This window comes from Gymnogyps californianus, chromosome 2, assembly GCF_018139145.2.
Source record: "Gymnogyps californianus isolate 813 chromosome 2, ASM1813914v2, whole genome shotgun sequence".
NCBI classification, from domain to species: domain Eukaryota; kingdom Metazoa; phylum Chordata; class Aves; order Accipitriformes; family Cathartidae; genus Gymnogyps; species Gymnogyps californianus.
This window is the reverse complement of record NC_059472.1, coordinates 140,234,919-140,254,754: the sequence shown is the minus strand read 5'-3', so window position 1 is coordinate 140,254,754 and position 19,836 is coordinate 140,234,919. Positions and strand designations below refer to the sequence as shown.

Below are 19,836 nucleotides of genomic sequence, written 5' to 3'. Positions count from 1 at the left end.
ACGTATGCAAAGGCTTTAGTCAAGAAGGGAAGGGATCAAAAATGTCAAGTGAACAGCCATGAGAGTCCAGAGAGAATAGGGAAGGAAAAAGGTAGTGGCAGCTTATTTCATTGTCTTGGTGATCTTAGTAGGTCAAAAAAAACAGTATTGAATATACTGCTGTATGCTATAAGTATGTCTACTAAGTTAATTTAGCATATATCTGGCTTTAAACAATAGATATCAGGCAGCCACATGAATTCAGTATAAACTATTTAAACTTCACATTTTGCTTTATTCTTATTAACCTAGTTACAGGCATCAAGAGTTAGCATAATTAATTCTAGCCCTATCAGAAGGGGTTTTAAATCTCTGGTGTAAGAGTTCAAACCAGTCTCTAGCCACTAGAAATCAGGATGAGGAGCAGTAATGAAAGAAGACAACACATCTGCCCCCGTCCAAGTTTTTACAACTCCATCCACTCCTGCCAGAGACCGGGTCATCAGCTAGGTAGACATTGGGTCTAGTTCAGCTTGGCAGCTCCTATGTTCCCAATTCAACAAAGTTTACTTAAATGTCTGCAATGCTTTTTATGCAACTGAAATATGATAATTTAGTTAACCCTTTGTCATTGAGTAAAATGGGTTCACACATAGGAACATCACCACTTCAAAATATCCAGTCATTAAACTATAACAAAGATTTGTTATCAAAACTCATTGGAAACAGACAGAAAATGAATTTTTAAGAATGTGACCACTAACAGTGAATTTAACTTTCTGACTGTAACTAACTGCCGCAGCAGTTCAAGTCTTGCTCTGTGGCTTGTAAGCATCACTAAAACTGCCCATGAAAAAATGACATTTGCTTCTGTTTGCAAACTGTCTTTATTAGTATGTGAATTCTTGGGAAATTATATGAATGCTGTAACTTTTGCTTTCCAATTTGCATAAAACAAAGACATAACATCCAGGACCATTTATATAAAAATGGGAAATAATTCCTTAGAAAGAGGATGGAGGACTTGAAGGAGTTACAGCTTGTTGCTCTTGGCTGTAGCTTGTTAGCACATGAAGGTTCTGGGGACTGTTCCCTTGAGGACTTCAGATGTTGTATGTTATTTTAAAGAGACTGGAAGGCAGTAGTTGGGATAGATACCCATCCCCAGCTAAAGAAAATGTACAAAGGCAACTCGGCTGTCATTAAAATGAGGAAAAACTCATTTCTGCTCAAACAGTGTCAAGGAAAGTGTGATTCCCTCTGCTATTAGAAGAGGACCTCTCTGTAGCAGAGAAATCAGTCATTGATCCAACAATGAGACGCAGCTTGTCAGCTGATGCTCTCAAGGCAGCGCATCTTGAGGTGAACTTTGGAGGGTCTCTCACAAACTCATCTCAGATTGTTTGAGAGTTAAAAGCTAGAGGAGCAATAGGGGAAGAGCTCTCCCTGATGGGAAATCATGGGCTAGGATGCCAACCTCTGTTGGGCTGGCACCTGGTTACTTGAAGTTCTCGCTTCTGGAAATGAAATTAAGCACTTTCCCATCACTGTCATGGAGAGGTTATCTCAGGTTTTTAGGATCATGCTAAGACTCATCCTATGGTGCATATTTTCCCTAGGACCAATGGAACTACACATTTTAGGGTCAAAATTGCTCTTTGCATGTGTCCTATTGGCTTTAGCAGAATTACTGGTGTGCAAGGAATATGAATAGAGCTCATACAGTGATTTCTAAAATACAAAAAGCTAATTACAATATGCTTCCTTAAGGAGAGAATTGAAGATGACTGACCATGTAACCCCTCTCTTCTTCTCTACCTGTTTTACTCCAGTCGTCTGTGATGTCTGTCTGTTTTGCCCGCTTTCACCCAAACCTGGTCGTTGGTGGAACGTACTCTGGCCAAATTGTCTTGTGGGATAATCGCAGTCACAGGCGCACTCCGGTTCAGAGAACTCCCTTATCTGCTGCTGCTCACACGGTAAGGATAAAAATCACCTCCTCCTTTCCTTAGAGGAAATGGTCAGCAGGGAAGTGGAGCTGTCTAGTTGCGTCTACAATGCTGGTTGCCACACAGATGAAAACGTGTGGCCCTTGAAGAGAAAGAAATAGATAAGAGAGATGTACAACCACTTCCTGTAAGTGCTTAATCATCACACTTCGTACAGTCAGGTCAGGACATTATCCTCCTTTCCAAGGAAGAGGGCAGGATCAGTTACAACACTTGAGTGAGGCACCTTTGTGCCAGCACAGTGGCACTGTGACTCTTGCTCTCCATTCCCTGTAAAGAGAGCCAGGTCACTATAGGGACTGTGTGTCTGTCAGTCCAGCATGGCAGGCAATTTGAATCATTTATTGTTGTCTTGTTGTACACGAGTTTCTCTTTTGAACCAGATTAGGCACCTACGGTGGTCTGAGTGGAGTCCTGTAAGTAGACACTGGTGCCCTTGAAGAGAGTGGGGCAGTTTGCTTCTGTTTTCCAACAGAGCAATACATAAATGCCTGTCATTGTCTCCTACTCCAGACAGGGCAATAGGGCAGAGCTTGCACAGTGAGGGGGAGTTTGTTTCACAGAATGATATGGAAGAGCATTTTGCCGACACACACAGATACCTGCAGATATAGTGATGGTGGCACAGGGCTCTGGTGATGTCTGGGAGATATACAGGCAGAGCAGTAGCACAAAATGCCTGAGAAGGAAGAGAGTTTCTCTGTGATACAAAGATGATGTCTGTGGTAGAAAACTCTCTTACATTGCAAGGACTCATATTGTGCTGGAGGAAGAGACAAGCCTGGATTGCCTGCTAAAGTGTCCTCACTCTGCTATGGCGCTGACCTCCAGTCCATCCTGCACTTAGATGTGCATTCTTGAGCTCTCCTCTACCAGAGTTTGGGCTCAGGCAGCCTCTTCGTAAGAGCTGGATGGTGTACTCTGCGGATGGTAAACATATCTCATCTTGGGAGTGGGTTTGGGACCATTCCTGAGTGGGAAGCGGAAAAGAAAATACAGGCTGAAAGGAGGAGAAAAATGTAATAGTATGATATAACAATGCAGAAAAATGCAGATTTCCTGAAACATAAGAAACTGAACTACACAAAGCACTCTGAGAGATAAGATAATAATCTTGTTCTAGCAGAGTGAAGGATCAGACAAAGTGATAGGTCTTTTGCACCTCCAGCTTCTACAATTCTGCGATTCTTATCTTTGGAATTTGCAGATCAAGGTTCAGCTTTTAGTTGACTGTGACAACATAATCCCTGGAGTTAAAAGACAACTCTAGAAGCCATGCCACATGAATTAATGCAAAAGATTCAGTGTGGGGCCAGTATTATGATGGCAAGTCTCTTATATTAAAAAATGACAGGTGTGCACAGACATGCGTAGTGGGCCAGGCAGTACAAATATTGTTCCCTAAATTTCCACTATCATGAATGTTGATGTAATAATCTAATGATCTGTGCCATGGGTTGCATCTTCAACATTACTTTTCATTTCCCTAATGTTTTTGCTCATTTTGTCGCCAGTAATGTTGTTCAATCTGCATGAAAAGAAACAGTCTCTCCTGGAAGTGCAATTTAGAGATGTAACAGAGCAGAAAACTAGTGGCAAGAAGCTGACTATCACTGAAAATTGAACAACTGGGACTCAAAATCTAGTGGGAAAGAAAAGATTAATGGGAAGTAATTTGTTTACACTCAAAAAACATTTAAGACAAAATTGTACCTCCTGGAACTATATATTAAACTAGTTTTATTATTGCAATAGAACAATATGTGATGTTTTGCTTTTGACAAATATAAATGACTTTCAGTTGTGGATGGGCACTTTATGTGCTGTCAGGGATTGGTAGAAATACATGTTTACACAGTCTAACATGAGGAAGCATGATGTTTTTAAGGAGTGATCACATTTTACAGTAAAAGAGTGCTTACTTTATGTTCATATATAGGAATCACTTACATAAACTGTAAACGAAATCTTGGCTGCAAAAGGCTGGCTTGAATCCTAGCTGCCAAGAAAAAAAAAGGGATTAAATTAAGACAACTCTGCTGTAGCAATGTTACTTTATGTACTGCTAGATATGTGAGCTGAATAGTCATTTTTTAATTTGAACTTATGCCATATGTGAAAAAAGGATTTTTCTTTTTTCTTTCGCTTTGTTTATTTGAAACAGATAGAGTGTGTTGTTATCACTGACTTAAACCTTCCTGAAGTTTAGTATCACTGATTGGCGCCTGGATACACCAGGAAAGAGAATTCTACCCGCAGCTTACTCACTAATTTCCTTTCACACCCACCACACATCTGCACTTGGGACAACAGGAAATTTTAATTAAGACAAAATCCTTTTGCATGATGATTTCATTTCCAAAATAAATAAAAGCAAGCTGGCAGCGACCCTTTGAAAGGAAGGAGCCTGTTTAGACTTTCTGTTACGTACAGTTGGTTGTCTTTTTCATCCATTTTCCTTACGTCTTTTCATTTCTGCCATGAGTTTTATTGTGCATGAAATTAATGGCTGGTAGCCCTGATTAAAGCCAGACCTGGCACACTGAGGTGCTGCTGGAAAGACAAGGCTCACCCTCTCCCTCCCCCCTAAATATTCTAGATATTCCGCTGCTTGCTTTAGCTTCCTCCCACCCACTCTGTCCCTGTCTGTTTGGACTACTGGAGGTCAAATACCCATGAAAAAATAGGTCTATGCTTATTTCACACATCAGTATGTGCTAATCATGTTTAGTACTGGCATCATTAGCTCACCACTAAGCAGCAAGAAGGTTCATTGCACGAGGGTAATAGCGTGAGACATGTGAGGGACAGATTGGGGTCCATTTGATGATCTGGGGGAAACCAGGTGCTTGACAATCTTGAGAGAAAGAGAAAAGTCAGCATCAGAATGGACCTTGCAACTTACTGGTGTGTACAGGTGGCCCCCGAGCACAAGGTACCATTTTGGCAGCAATTGCTGAGTCCATCTTCAGTGTGCGCACGCACACACCGTGCATTCAGATGCTGCCCTTTTTGCACTCGGGGAGGGGGCATTTACTGGGCCCACTCAGGTATCGAACCTGAGAGCTAGCCAGCGCTCTGAAGATTTCTGCCTTTCCCTACTGACTGGGTAGGTGACCTGCAGCTGAATCTTAAAGTAGTCTAAAATAAGTGGTAGTTCTGCCATTCCTTTCAGCAGGAGGAAATGCTAGGTTTCTAACCCTACATGGAGTCAGCTTAGAAGCTCTGTAGGGATCTCTTGTAAGTTGGTCCTAATTTTCTTTAAATAAGGAAAGTATTAGTAAAAAGTACTTTTTCTTCCTGGAGATGCAGGTCTTCTATTCATTGGCAAAACAGGCAGAGAAATACAATTTTTCTTTGCTTGATTTGTGTATATGTCTTACCCTTAATTCAGCAGTATTACTTGTACTGGTCAAAGGAAATTAAATCTTATTGTTCAGTCTGACTGATTTTTCACTCTGGAGATTGCTGAACTTGAACCATGAGCTTGAACCATCCCTCATAGGTCACCATGAGAGATCAGATGACACTTTAGGCTCAAAATGTTACCAGGTTCCTTGGAAAAGGAATAGGCCAAGTTTCATTATTGCATACTAAGTGGAATTCAGCCTCCATGGAATGACTCTGCTATGGTGAACCAGGTGTAACACCCTAAATTTAGTCACTCCACATTTACAGTGACAGATTTAAAAAGGTATATTGGCCAATGCTGGAGAACGCTGATGGATTTGTTCATGTTTTTCAACTGGAGTACATTTGCAAATATTTAGCATGCAAGCCAAATTCTGGAAAAGTTCAAGTTTTATGCAGCTGTTTTCTTGAATAAAGTTTTCATTTTGATTCCATTTGGACAATTTGCCTCTTTCTGCCGGTTATTTTCAGTGTCAAAAGCCATCAGTAGAATGATACATGTCCCTGTGGGTGAAATCTCATCCACATAACTCAGTATTTTCACAGCATTACTCAGCTCGGTTGTTTTATTATGAGGAAAACGAAACTTCGAAAACATTTCCACCTCCATAACCTATGTCTTAAAATTTAAATTAAAAAAAAACCCAAAACAATTCCTATCTGGCAAAAGCTGAGTCCTGTATTTTCCAGGCATTATGTGGCTACTTAAGCATTCTTTAAAATAACAGATGAGACATTAGAAATTTGTTTGTGAAGATGTGAGAATGGCTTTCTGATTTCCAGTGTTAATGTCTTTTCAGCATCCTGTGTATTGTGTGAATGTAGTTGGAACACAGAATGCGCACAATCTCATTACCGTCTCTACAGATGGCAAAATGTGCTCCTGGAGCCTGGACATGCTCTCAACTCCACAGGTGGGTTTGTTTTCACCTATACAGGGTAAAAAAGCACCTTTGGTAGAGCAGGATACCTGCTTAATGGAACATAGCTCCTAAAAGCCAAAACCTCACGTCCTATACAAACTAAAACCAATGGATGCACTTGAAAGAGTACAGCTTGCTTCCAGCAGTCTCTGCTAAGAGCCAAAACCCATTTCCTTTACCACAAATCATGTAATTATTGTAATACGTTAATACATAGGTTAGTTTCAAGTGAAAATGAAATAATCCATTTTAAAGCACGGTAATTACAGAAGTCGCCTGTGGTATAAATTGTACTTACTCTACAGCATTGTTTAACAAATATGGACTAGATTGCACTGCTGCTGAACACACCCTAGGCACTATGGGTTTCCAAGGCACACAGTCAGAAAGCTTACTTCGCTGCCTGCCTTCAGTAGCCAAAGGAACAAACAACGCAAATCAAAAGTTTTAGAACTAGTTTCCCCCCTCTGGAATGTTTGCTGCTATTGTCTTTCCCCCCTTGCCTCTCCTTTGTATCAGAAATGAAAGGAAACCCAGGAAAATTGTCCAAACCGCTAGTGATTATAATAATGGAAACTAAACAAAGAATCTGATGCTGAAAAAGGTCTATGGAAAGCATCTTTTAAGTGTTATCTTCTGGAGTACTACATTTTCTATTCCAACGCATCACTCATTTTTTATATCATTTTTGCTAAGCATCATGGGATCTGATCTTGTTTCAAAATGCTGCACAGAAACTCCTCTTAATGATTCCATTAATCATGCATTAATGTGCAATTACTATCGAACTATTTGCTTTTCAGTGTTGACACAAGAGGTGGGACTCCTCTATCCTAACCTTAGCCATCTAAAAGTTAGGTCCGTGTCAAGTCTAAGCTAGTAATCTGAGTTCCCTTTACAGTTAATGTAGAGAAAGACTGGGCACTTCTGGAGGACGACTCATCTCATCCCAGTGTGAAATACCATTTCAGATGATACCCACCCTGGGGTACAGAACTGTCAAATCTTAGGATGGAAGGGGCTTCTAGAAGTCATCCCATCTACTCCCCTACTCAAAGTGAGGCCAACTTCAAAGTTAGATCATGTTGCTCATGCTCATATAAGGCAACAGTATGGGTCTGGTAGTTGTGTCCTGGGACTATGAGAAACCAATACTCTTCTGGACTAGAAGTGGAGGCATCTAAAATGGCCCAGACATCTATGTTTAGGCACCTGAATCCCTTCCCCAGTTTCTCACTTAAACATCAAGAAGATAAATCCCACCCTTATGTATTCACTTACTGGAACACTAAATTTTGAAGCAGAGATTTGTGAACATCTCAGTTCCAGTACTTCATCACTCAGATGGAACTTCCCTGCCCCAAAACTGACTTTCAACAAGGATGGGAACACACCCCACATTACGCTGAAGTTTGGCGCATGGCTCATGGTGATCTAGAAAACAAAGACATAGGACTTGACATAAAGCTACGTGCCATAGCTTTAAATTGGGAGTAGGGTGTTGCTGATGTGTGTCAGTCTGAAACTTTCCAAAGACACAGATCCAGAGCACTCGTGTACAGCCATGGTGTAGGCGCTGGGAGGAGAGAGTCCACCATAGTATCTGGCCGTGTCTCCACAGAGACACTAAATGATGACCTCATCCCAGAAGATTTTCACAGAAATATATGGTTCACAGGTGCTCTGCCAATGCATTTTCCAGGTCTTGTTTTGCCTTTTTAATAGAATCAAATGTATTGCAAAGAAAAGTATAAACCAAGCAAAAGCATTTCTCTTTGGATTTGCAGCCCTCTCTTCTCACAGGGATGCCCACTTTCTTTAGCTACAGCAAAAAGCCCTTCTAAGAAAAACACTACAGGCTTTGGCCCTAGAAGAACAGCAACTTAGACATTTTAAACATAGAAAATATACCCACTTAAACAGCTAAAAATGAAAATTGCTAAATCATACAGCCCCTTTGTGGATTCTTGGGTTACACCACTTAGGCTGAACAACCAAAAAGTTGTGCAAAATCTGCTCAAAGCGTGCACATCTTGCAATGGCCACAAACTGCTCATGCTGGTTGTACTTGCAATAGCAAAAATGGGCATGCCGATTTACTTTGAAATATAGCTACCAAATGAAAAAAGAAAATATGCTTGCTGGTTTGTAGCTTGATGGTGGAGTCTAGAGGGAGTGTTTATGGTTACCTCAGAAAATCCCTGAAAAGCAATGCTTAGAATGGTGGTAGTGACAGGACCCCAACTTTTTAATTTTGTTCTGCAAAGGGACAAATGGCACAGTCTGATAAATGCCTCAGGTGCACACGATATTACATGTGTTTCCTGACAAATGATTTCAAAAATGTTTGTAAATAGAAGGGTATTGCATGTTTTATTAGAGCCTGGGGCTGGCAAGTATAACCATTAAGGTATTATCTTCAGTTTCTGCACCATTAGATTTTAAATTCTCACCTGTCATCTCTGCCTGATTTAAGATGATATAGCAAAGACCAGTGCCTTCCAGCCACTCTCAAATGTGTGACAGACAGTGGCGGGGATGGCAGGAGCAGTGCATCCTAGTTTGTGACATCGCATCTTCTCGCAACGTCCTATGTAGAAACCAAAGTCCTGTGGCTGGGTCAAATGATTTATTCTTCCCCTCCTGCTACCCTGTGTAACATCTAGAAATTAATTAGGAAAAAAAAACAAAACAGCCAAACAAAAGGATGATCGCAGAATAATAACGAAGACCTGTTTTGGTAGGAGAGCATGGAGCTGGTGTACAATAAGTCCAAACCAGTGGCGGTTACAGGAATGGCTTTCCCAACCGGAGATGTCAATAACTTTGTCGTTGGTAGTGAAGAGGGAACAGTCTACACAGCCTGTCGTCATGGAAGGTGATGTTCAGCACTTTGTACTTAAATAACATTGTGTACCTGTGTTGGCGTGAGGTAGCCAAGCGTGTGTGGAGAGTGTTTCGTGTTTTTTCTCTTGGATCAATGGTGTCTGTACTGTTCTACTTCGCACGACTAGGACAGGAGTTGCCTGACTTTGAGCACCTGTGCCACAGCCTGTTATACTGGGGAAGTTGCCGCAGGCTCCCTGCGTAGTTGGTGGGGAGCAACGACTGCTCTTACGGTTCGATTTCCTTTACCTTTTTCAGACAGCTGCCTGAAGAAGAGATGACTGGGATCTCAGAAATACCTCTTTCTCACCCATGAGGTGGGACAGAGGTCTAGACAGCTAGCTGAGATGTAGGTATCTATGTCTGGGCAGGTTGAATCAGGCCCTAGGAGACAGTTTTGTTGCAGGGTAATCAGGCCTAAACTGCTCATAAGAGATGGTAATCCACTTTATTTTTTACCATCTTCAGCTCCATCTTCAGTCTCCAGAGGCATATATCGGAGAAAAGCCACCATGGGCACACGTGCATGTGACAAACGTAGCATGCATGTCCCAGTGCATGGCCATCCAGTGCCGGGTATTCCCGCGCAACACTGCAGGCTGCATCTGCGCAGCCAGACTAGACTGAGCCCTGCTGGCCCTCGCTTTCAGTGGGCAGTTTGGACATGCCACCCTCTCCAGGAGGGCAAGAGGGTTTTGTTGTACAGCCAGGAGCCATGCCACACCATTTGCCCTCAGTCTGGGCTGCTGCCTGGTTTATTTGCTAACACGATGTAGCCGCAGTGTGCCACGCAGGTACACAAGCTCTGGCTGACCGGCTCCCAGGACTGGTACCCTGTGCTCTCACACACGGTGGTCATATCCCTTCCTCGCATAACCCAGGCTGTAGTTTAATGCTGCAAGTTCCTTATTTTGCACCCTGTAAATCTGCAGGATGCTAGCGTGCTCTGTTAGTTTCTGGTGGTAGTTTCATCCTCTGGGACGCTTGAAAGGCTTTTGTAAAGACGGAACTTTTTTCACCGATAGATTTAAAGCTCACCCCCACGCTTCAATAGTTTCCAATATTCTCTGACTTCATATTTTATCATATTCTGTGTTTCTGTTGACCAAATAGACATCGATACACTGGTTTAAGATTGTAAGCCTTCACATTCCTAATGTTGTATAAATATAATAATGTTGTACAAATACTGCTTTACATATATTTCATTCAATATAATTTTTATTTTAAAATATTTTTATGTTAGCCTGACCGCTGACAGTATTGCAAAATTGTGTCTATTTAGGCATTATACTGATCGGCTGTGTGGTGGCTGATGGTTTGAATTAGTCTTGGGCTGCTAGGATAAATGAAGCATGCCCAAGGGCATTTCTCACTTCTGATCTTTCAGACATGCCTGGTTTGTTCCTCACAAGAGGAGAAAGGTGCCAGATCCTCTTGTTAGCCCACCTTTTTAGCAAACCTTCTGCTGACCATCAACAAACGCACTACTTTTCTTCTCCTGCCTGTCTTTCCTAGAGCTTTTTGCTATCAATCATCCCCGTTTTATTTCCAGAGGCTCCTGTGTCCTTCAGCCCAGCACAGTGGAGAGCTATATGTTATTCTGGAAAAAGGTGTGTCAAAGCACAGCAGATATACACAAGGTGTTCTCAGTGCTCCAGAACCCCCTTTATCCTGCCTACTACATGGCAGACAGATGGGGGTAAAATAAGAGGTGTGCTTTGTACCCAGCCCTGCAGAGGCACTGCAGAACTCGGCCCCTGCTCCAGCACATGCTGCGAGGTCTGGCACAGGAGCCTAAGTGAGGTCACACTGTCATGGTCAACAGGAGAGGTGAGGGGACATCACACTAGCAATATGAGGGACCAATTTCCTCCAGTGCAGGTCTTCATCACTTTGGGTATGCTGTATTCACACTGGCACGGGGCTGGCAGCCTTGCCAGAGCTGTGGCTATTTTTAATGTATTTTATTCCATTGGCAATTTTTCTATAATGTAACTAAAAGGGTAATTTCATGATTCCCCTTTCTGTATACACTGTGCGACAGCACTGACAACTGATCTGGCGTCATTTGCTTCCAGGAATAAGAAAACTGCGCACATTCTCTCTTACACAGCATTGTATTTTTCCTTCCTAATAGCTATTCTAGCCTCAGGCCGATGAAATGCACATCTCCCCTTGTTCAAAGTAATGACTGTGTGATACCTGATCACAGGAACAGTTCCTTCACTTTTTGTGAAAAAGGATTTGCTTCCTAGTGACTTGATTGACTGCTGTGAAAAGTTATTTTAGATATTTAAGAGAAAAAGAATTGCTCATGATAAGTCATTAACATATTTGCATTTTTATTTTAATGGTTATTCCTTGTGATAATGGCTTACTCAGAGGCATAAGCTATAGTATAATTATAATTTAGAATTACTTTATAATTATACATAAATGTTATTTCAAGCTACAGTAGTAGAAGTAGACAGTGTATGTAAAAGTGAGTAAGGCAAGTCTTCAGAAGTAAGAGAAAGTCTCCCTGTGCTGGATCCTGAGCATTAATTGTGCCCACGGGGGTAAACCTCTGCAGGCAAAGGCCCTACTAAAAGGAGAGAGATTTACAGATTAAATGGAACTTTAAAAGGAAACAGAAACGTAAGAGTAAAGAAAAATTATGTTAAATCACCAGATGTTAAATCACTCTCTGAATGCAAATGTCTCTTCTTCCTGCAGTAAAGCTGGCATTGGTGAAATTTTTGAAGGCCACCAAGGACCCGTCACAGGAATCAATTGTCACATGGCAGTGGGTCCAATTGACTTTTCCCATCTCTTTGTCACATCATCATTTGACTGGACAGTCAAGTTGTGGACCACAAAGGTGAGAAATCTGAGCTGGGGTGGGAAGGGTAATGCTACTTGTGAAAATGCTGTTGTCAGAAATATTTCACTATTGTCTATAGCAAGTCCTAAGAATCAATTAATTGAAAGGCTGTGCTTAGAATAGGCGTAGTGATAAAATTATAAGTAAAATACATACCTGGTGTAACTGTGTCAACCATATTCGTCCTGGAGTGTACCCTGCCCTTCAAAGGTAGCTTCAGCTGGCCTGCACTTCAGTATTAACCCTAGTGGTGAGCAATTTCACTAGGCAAGGAGATTAGGACGTCTTGTACTGCAAGTCGTCAAACAATCCATCCAGCACTCCCTATGCAGGCTACATTGCAAGGCTAATACTATGCACCATGGTGGTGCAGCAGCAGGAACACTTTCTTCTGATGAAGCAACAGGGGAAGCACACGTATGACTTAATGCAATCAATATCACGTGTGAAATTCATTGCTGTAGGAGGTTGATAGCCAAAAAGTATAAATTGTCCCAATGACATTAGACACTGATGGCTGGAAGCAGGGAGGAAAAACATGCTGGAACTTACATTCATGACCACCATGGATCTGTTGCTGACTACTCTATGGACGTGTACCCGTGACCTCTTACAGGGAGAGCACTGTGAACAGCAGAAATGAATACACAGTCCTGTGAAGCTCTGAAACCCCAACACGCCATAGAACTGTATGAATATAGGGTAATGACAGCATGAGTGAAAACTGTGGGACAGACTAAACAGACCAACCTGTTTCATTGTACAGGCTGAGTAAAACAGGAGAATGAGAGGTAAAATCCTAATTATATAAGTCATCTAAACAGTTATTTTTGTCATACACCAGAGTAGAGAACTGCCTTCCAAATGCCAGGCTTTTGCCTCAACCATGTTTTTATGCCTGCGTTTGGTTCACATCTTGAGCTGCACCCGGCAGAGTTCCAGTACTGGAAGCTGACCCCAGTCAGGAAGTATCTCAGCGTGTGTTCCTCCAAGACATCAGGGCTTGGAGATGCTAGGACAGATGCACAGCAAATGTAAATACAAAAGTGATCAGAAGGGCTCATGTGACAGCCTTGTGCTGGAAACAGAAGCACAGTTACCTAGATAATAACTTGAATCAGCTTCCATAGTAGCTTCACAACGCAGTTGTTAATGGCCTGATCCAATGTGCATGCTAATTCACAGGTATCTTTTCCTGATCAACAGTGACTGCGGCTGACAGTTTTGTCTTGAGCGTTACATTTTAGGAAACTTGTTATAAGAAAGGTGCATGATTTACCTAATTCACATATAACCATATACATCAGTGGATCCAGCCTTAACCAATGTAGAAGTGGTCCAGGGGAGTGGTCATGAGCAGGCTGGAATGGGTCTGGGATGGGTCCTAGGTGGTAAACATTAGAAAGGGCTGACAGGATAACAAAGTGATGGAGAGCTTAGGTGTTAGCTGGTTGGGGCTGGCCAGGCTGTTTGGTGTCTGAGATAAGGGAGTCCTGGACAGTGGTAACTGGTGGCAAGGGAATATTGGAGGGTTGAAGTTGAAGCTGAGTAAAGGGAAAAGAATTTGTGGGGACTGGCGGGAAGATGAAAGGCAGGTACTGAATTCCAAACAAGTCCAGAAAAGTCTAGGATGAGTATCTGACCCTCAGCTCAAGGTTGAATATGGCAATAAGGGTCCATCCATCTGCAGCTTAAATTAAATTATATTAAGGGATAATAAGGCCTGGTTTTTATTTTACACTCCTGGGATTTTAAAATTTAGCAGAAACACTAACACAGTATATTTTGATCACAAAGACACTGCAGTTAGCAGTATGCAGTTACCCTTGTGGAAGAATTCAGTGCCAAAATGGTTAGGTCAGATTCTGTTCAATACAGTCAGTTTTCAAAGAACCAAACCATTTAAATTTCTAATATCTATCAAGCTGTGGCTCGTCTGGCAAGAGGGGTTTCCTGAGAAAGCTGTTTGACCTAGCTGATGTGAGCTGTGATGTGCATGTGACACACAACAGCACCACTCCGAGCTGGAAGCCGCGTTGCTGTATTGGATCACTTGCTTTCTTCTGGAGCAGGTTTGAGCAGCAGCAGCCCCAGGCTGCTGCACTGCCAGCCACTGCCCTGTGAAGACATCCTCTGAGACACTAGAAAAGTTCTTGAACTGTGATGAATGTTTTCTTTTTCTTCCAATTTGACTCTGGCAGAATTTTCTTTCCATACTGTCTGGGTAATTCTCTCGGCTGGAGCTATTACATACGTATTTAGGGCTCTCTTTGTTCAGTTCCCATAGTCAGGGCCCGGTCAATCAGTGGGCTTTGAATAAACCCATCAGCATGTTTGATTCTCTGAAAAAAATACTGGATTGATATGAAACAGTCAGTGCTACTGCTGGTTTATGAGAGTTTACTCAGAATTTGTTTATTCCTTTGGTTTCTTTTTTGTAAATTTAATCTCTCTATCAGCATCCAATGCCGTGTTGCTTTTGTGCTTCTACCAGTGTTGTCTACCTAATCCTGTGCACATTATCCTCTTTGGTCATGAAATTCAATTCCTTTCTATTTCACAGGTTCAGAGTCAATGTCCAATTGTAAAGTGAACCATAAAAGCTCTGTGTTTATATTGTCTATTGATGTTGTGTAGCACCCTGGGGTGCTTACAAGAAAGGCACTTTCATAGCAGGCATTTGACTGATGGATTGAAAGCACCATCTCCCTTAAAAACTCTGGCTTGACATTTTATAATCTGTTTTTGTGGTTAACACATTTTCTATCCAAAGGCAGTTCAACCAGGTGACTGAGAATAAGGTTTTCACTAACGGAAGAATGAAGGTTTTGTAGATAACACTAATGCAAGGTTCACGTTATCACCCATCACATTAGCCAATAATTAGATCCCTGGGTGAATAGTAAGCAACCAGAAGCAACAGGAAAAGAAAAGGAATTTGCAAAGATAGTCACTTGATAGCCAGGGCATTACCTGGTTCCTGATGAAGTCAATAGGGCTTTCAACTTGAATTCATGCTGCACCATGTGAGCAAGTCTTGGATGCAGAGCTGTCAAAGGGAAGTCCTGATGTGAAGTGTCTGCGGAGCTCTGCCCTTAATTAGGTATTGTCTGTACGATGCTTTGAAGAGGTAAAGTGCTAAGTGGAAATGCTAAGTGTTGTTAATTAATAAAGCATTAATCCTCATGAACGAATAGCATGAGGTTAAATAATGAAATGTAAGTATTGTTATTATTACAGCAATTGCTGTTTGGATTGCGAATTTTTAGATATTGTGTCAGGGGACAGGAGCTAGCTTGGAATTGTTAAAGCGTAGCAAAACATAAGCTAGTTTCAGTTAAAGCCTAGAAGATGGCTTGTTTGCTGCTGAGGGAGTTAATAAAGGTCTGGATAGAGAGCTGGATTTTGTTAGCTCTTTGATCCTTCATATGTCTCCTTTATCCCTTATCTTTCCGTTGAGGGGAGGTGCTAATGACTGTTTTTCTCCTCTTGCATCTATGCCTAAGTCATGCTCAGATGGGCAGCTGACCAGAAGAGAGATTGAAATAACTGTAACAGCATTGCTGTATCCCCATCCATGCTTATCTCCCTCTTTGCCTAATGTTTAAGTAACAGTGGTGAGTGCCATAATCAGGAGAGACAGAGGTGAGCAGACTGGTAGTAGGACCACCACGTAACCATCAGCAAGGACTAACTGAGCCAGAGGACATGTGTGCCTTCAGTGACAGACTACCTACTTTTGTGCCCGTGCTCAGTTTTGCCTGACTAGCATGTACATCAATGGTAGCTCCTTCCTAGTCCCTCTCCTTTGTCTTCTCTTTCTTATGCTTTTCACATGCTGCTCTTCTCTTTTGGTGCCCTGTGTTGTTCCAGGCCGCAGTCTGTTGTGCTTTTTGAGAAACCACATTTTAAACAGCAAAAATTCACACTTCTATGCTATGTGCCTTCACGTACATTTCTGTACCTTCAATATCTTATGTCCATCTGTTTGGTGATTATCTTGGTATGACCCAGTCCTCCTGACTCTTGGAGTAAATTATTTTACCTTGCACTTTCATACCTTCCTATCAGCATATAACTTCAAACTCCACTGGTTTTAATTTGGTCTAGAGGTTGAACACCGTCTCCTCAGAGGTCAAGCTGAAGCCTATCACTAGAACAATGCAAAGAAGCGTTGTAGTGGTGGTGGTGTTGCTAAAGATAGGTACCTCTACCCCCTCAATCCCCTTCCCCAAAAGCCTGGCTGATAGGATCTGATAGGATCAACTGGATAGACCAAACTTACTGTGATGGAAAATGGTGTAGCAGAATGAATCAGAGCATTACATGATTGTGTGGATTAGTCACCAAGAAAACAATGCACTCACAAATGGGCAATTTTTAAAGTTTACTAAAATAACAGGGTCAGGTCTTGGCTTTTTTTAAGATTAAGAACTTAGTATTTTTTACATTACACATACCATGTATCAAGATATCCGGTTACTGGCTCAGATTTTTTTCTAGTATAATTTCAATCACATTAAGAGGGTGAGTAACAGCCTCTTGATCGCATTGCCTGAAGTTAAAGATCCAACTAGAAATGTAATCAAACATGTAGTCATGATAGAAGGACAGTAAACTTAGTGAACTATTACAACAACTTGGTGAGTTCTCCCTCATGAAAATTGTTTTAACTGTAATTAGAAATGCTGGAGCCAATGACTTGATTTAGTGAAGTCCCATGGCAGGTGATTAGAGCAGATCACAGATTAGAGACACTGATGTTAGTGGTTAATGGTATATAGCATTCCCTGCCTTATGGAAGATGTTCCTATTCCACTGAATATGCAGTTATTTATGAAGAGTGTAGGAGCTCCACAAGAGTATCCTGTAAGCCAGCGGTTTGGGCACCAAGCCACACTGCAAAGGTGTCTTCCCTAAGGGGAGGAAGTGCTGTGATGATCTTGCCATTTTGCTCTGAGCTGTATCTTGTCCCTATGAACAACTCTGGTTTCACTGAAAGTAGGATCTTCTCAGAGTAAAGCTTTGATTTTAATGTGCTGATGCTTCCTGATGAAAACCAGTTTTGTCCACTTCGGGCCAGCCCTACTTCTCCAGTTTGTAACAGGATCAGACAGGTCTCCGACAGCGAAATGGACTGGCAAAATGCAGAGGTTACTCGTGTACCTTATCTTGCACACACTTAAGTGTAGATGAGGGCTGGACTTAGTGAAATTTAGAAAGTATGGCTACTCTCAGTTTTGAACCTGTTAATTCTTAATGTTATTTTCTAAGCTTTCCTAAATCCTTTGGGCCATATTCAGTCTTCTCACATTAGCACATGAGGCATGTTAGATGACTCTTACTGCATATGAAGTTGGATCCTCCTGGATCCTTTATTATTTAGGGCTTCCATACTTTGGTTTCTTATGCAGCCACTGGAAAGAAGTAATTGCAATGCCTACATTAGACATCTCTTGGAGGTACCACCATTACTTCCCACCACTGACTATACAGGAGCCCAAGTCTGGCAGATAATCAGTTGTTGTAGCTTTTGATGGCTTTCTTGCATCTGGACAGCCTCAGGTTGTATCTAAACTGGCAGATGTGGCAGCACTTCTGAGCTCGTGGGTCTGTCTTATTCTGGCTTCTCCCAAACCACTGCCAAGAAGTAACCAGCCTCTTTATCCCACGCCACACACACGCAGCTATACCTTGATTCTGCAGCCAGAAAAGCTAGGATACAAGCAGAAGAAAGCCAGGGTGTGCTCTGACCAGATGCTAAATCAAACTATAGGGGTGTCAGGACCTCTGGCTTTCTGTACCTACCACCCCACTGAATCTGGATGCAATCTGCATCTGCCTCTAGTGCCATGGTGGGTGATCTCAAAAGGGCCCAGAGAGTTTAGGGAGGCATAAGAAATAACATGGAGAAGAAAAGGCAGAAAAGAAACAATGTACTGTGAGGGAGACCAAAACTTTAGTCTATTTTGGGAGTAGGTGGACTGAATACAGACAGTTCTCCCTATTTTCTTCTCTCTGTGGAATCCTTTACTACTCCTCCCTCCCACCGATTTTGGTGGGGCTCAAATGTCTATCTCAGGGGACGATTTCACTCCTCTTATTTTGGATACCTGGCTAGACTGATCCCCCTCACTGCTGCATCACAACACGGAGCTCCTTCTTGACTCTGCTCATGAGGCAATCATCCTTCCTTTGACAACACTGCATTTCCAGTGCAGGCTTTTCTCTTTGATAAAAGCAATTAAAATGATTAATCTGATTAATCACTGTCCAAATGCTAATTTTATCTGATTATAGGGAAAGACAAAGGGTGATAAAATAGCGTGCTGGATTTCATGGAAACGGTCTCTCTGTGGTGTGAGTTCAGAATTTTGAGTTTTGTCCAAAAACAAGGCAATGAATGAATTTGCTTCAGAGCTCACTTTCTGTCAAAAGGCCAAGCTGACTTGGGGAAGAGGGTGGAGTTGCCTGTTCAGACAGGATTTTTTTAGTTTTTGCCCTTTACCTCTGGAGCCAGAGGTCTGGCTCTCATCCAGCTGTACAAAAAAGATGATTATGGTATTTTCTAGGTAATTTTAAAGAGCAAAACCAAAGTGAAGTCAGGTGGCTTGAAATCAGCCCCAAGTTCTTCACATGAAATGTTTCTCATGATTTTGGTTTTCAGTGTAGCCATATTTGAAAAGTGATAGGAAAATATTCTTCAGCTGGCCAACATACTTCATTTACTCACGCGAACCATGCTTCTTCTTTGTGAAATCTTTCATGAAGAAAGGCACACACACACATAAAAATAAAACAGTCATCGAAAATACCAAGGCGATTCTGAAAAACTCAGTGGGCTAAACTCTGTTTCAGAAAACCCTAACATAAATCCAGTTGTAGGAGTGAAAGCTTTATTTTTACATGGAAAGCAGAATTGGATTTCAGGAGCTCATATAATCTGTACAAAACAAAGTCGTCATTCCTTTTTCCCCTGAAATCAAAATGCAAACCTCCCACTGCCTGTTCTGTTGCAGAATTATGCTGGAGGATCAGGCTCGCGTGTAATAGTGAAACATTTCAGGAAAATTACCAATATATAAAGCCCAGGGCTTCTTCTCTAATGGAAATTTTCTCCCACCTGCTTCATGCAGCCATCCTTTCTCTGCTGTGTGAGAGACTTTTGTTATCAGTAAAAAAAAGGAACTGTATTCAAAATCCTACAAGATGGAGTTCTCTTCAGTAATAATTAGCCTCAAAATCATTGCTTGCTGACCCATGAAAGCTCTGCCGGCATCCTGGTAGCAGCAGCTACAAATACTAATCTTGACTGTTCAGCAGACAGTCCTGTAACATCAGGTTGTGTCAGCCATCCTGCAATGTTCCTCATGCTCCTGCCTGCGCTTCCTGGCAGCTGGAACTGCAGCAGCAGTCACTTGAAAGCCTGGTAATTCGCCGAGTCCACATGCAATGCTGGGCCGAGTACCCTGTGATGAAGCAGCATTTTCCATTAAAAAGAAAAACTGAATTTTCAGGGGCCTCATACTGAATGTTCCCATCAGAATCACAGAGATGAGAAACAACCCCCTGAAACCGCAGCTACGTTATCCCACTCCCCTCCTCGCCTCGCAGTTTGAGCTAAACTACCTCTCTTTAACAACTTCAGGCCCGAAGCAGGGAGACCAGTCCTATTGACTCGAACAGGAGTAGGCTCAGGACCTAAGTGCATGCCACTGCCTCTCCTGCATGACGGGAGAGCACTAGCACAGTGATCCACCTT

The 19,836-nt window shown here is 42.0% G+C and overlaps 1 protein-coding gene across 1 annotated transcript in view; it reads left to right on the top strand.

Annotated features, from left to right (window-relative positions):
• DYNC1I1 (dynein cytoplasmic 1 intermediate chain 1) overlaps positions 1–19,836 on the top strand; it is a 194,600-nt gene that overhangs the window by 140,944 nt on the left and 33,820 nt on the right. Inside the window, exons 11-14 of the mRNA XM_050890826.1 lie at positions 1,812–1,958; positions 6,200–6,313; positions 9,067–9,200; positions 11,927–12,071. Of these exons, the coding sequence (XP_050746783.1) occupies positions 1,812–1,958; positions 6,200–6,313; positions 9,067–9,200; positions 11,927–12,071 (540 nt within the window). The remainder of the gene's footprint in view (positions 1–1,811; positions 1,959–6,199; positions 6,314–9,066; positions 9,201–11,926; positions 12,072–19,836) is intronic.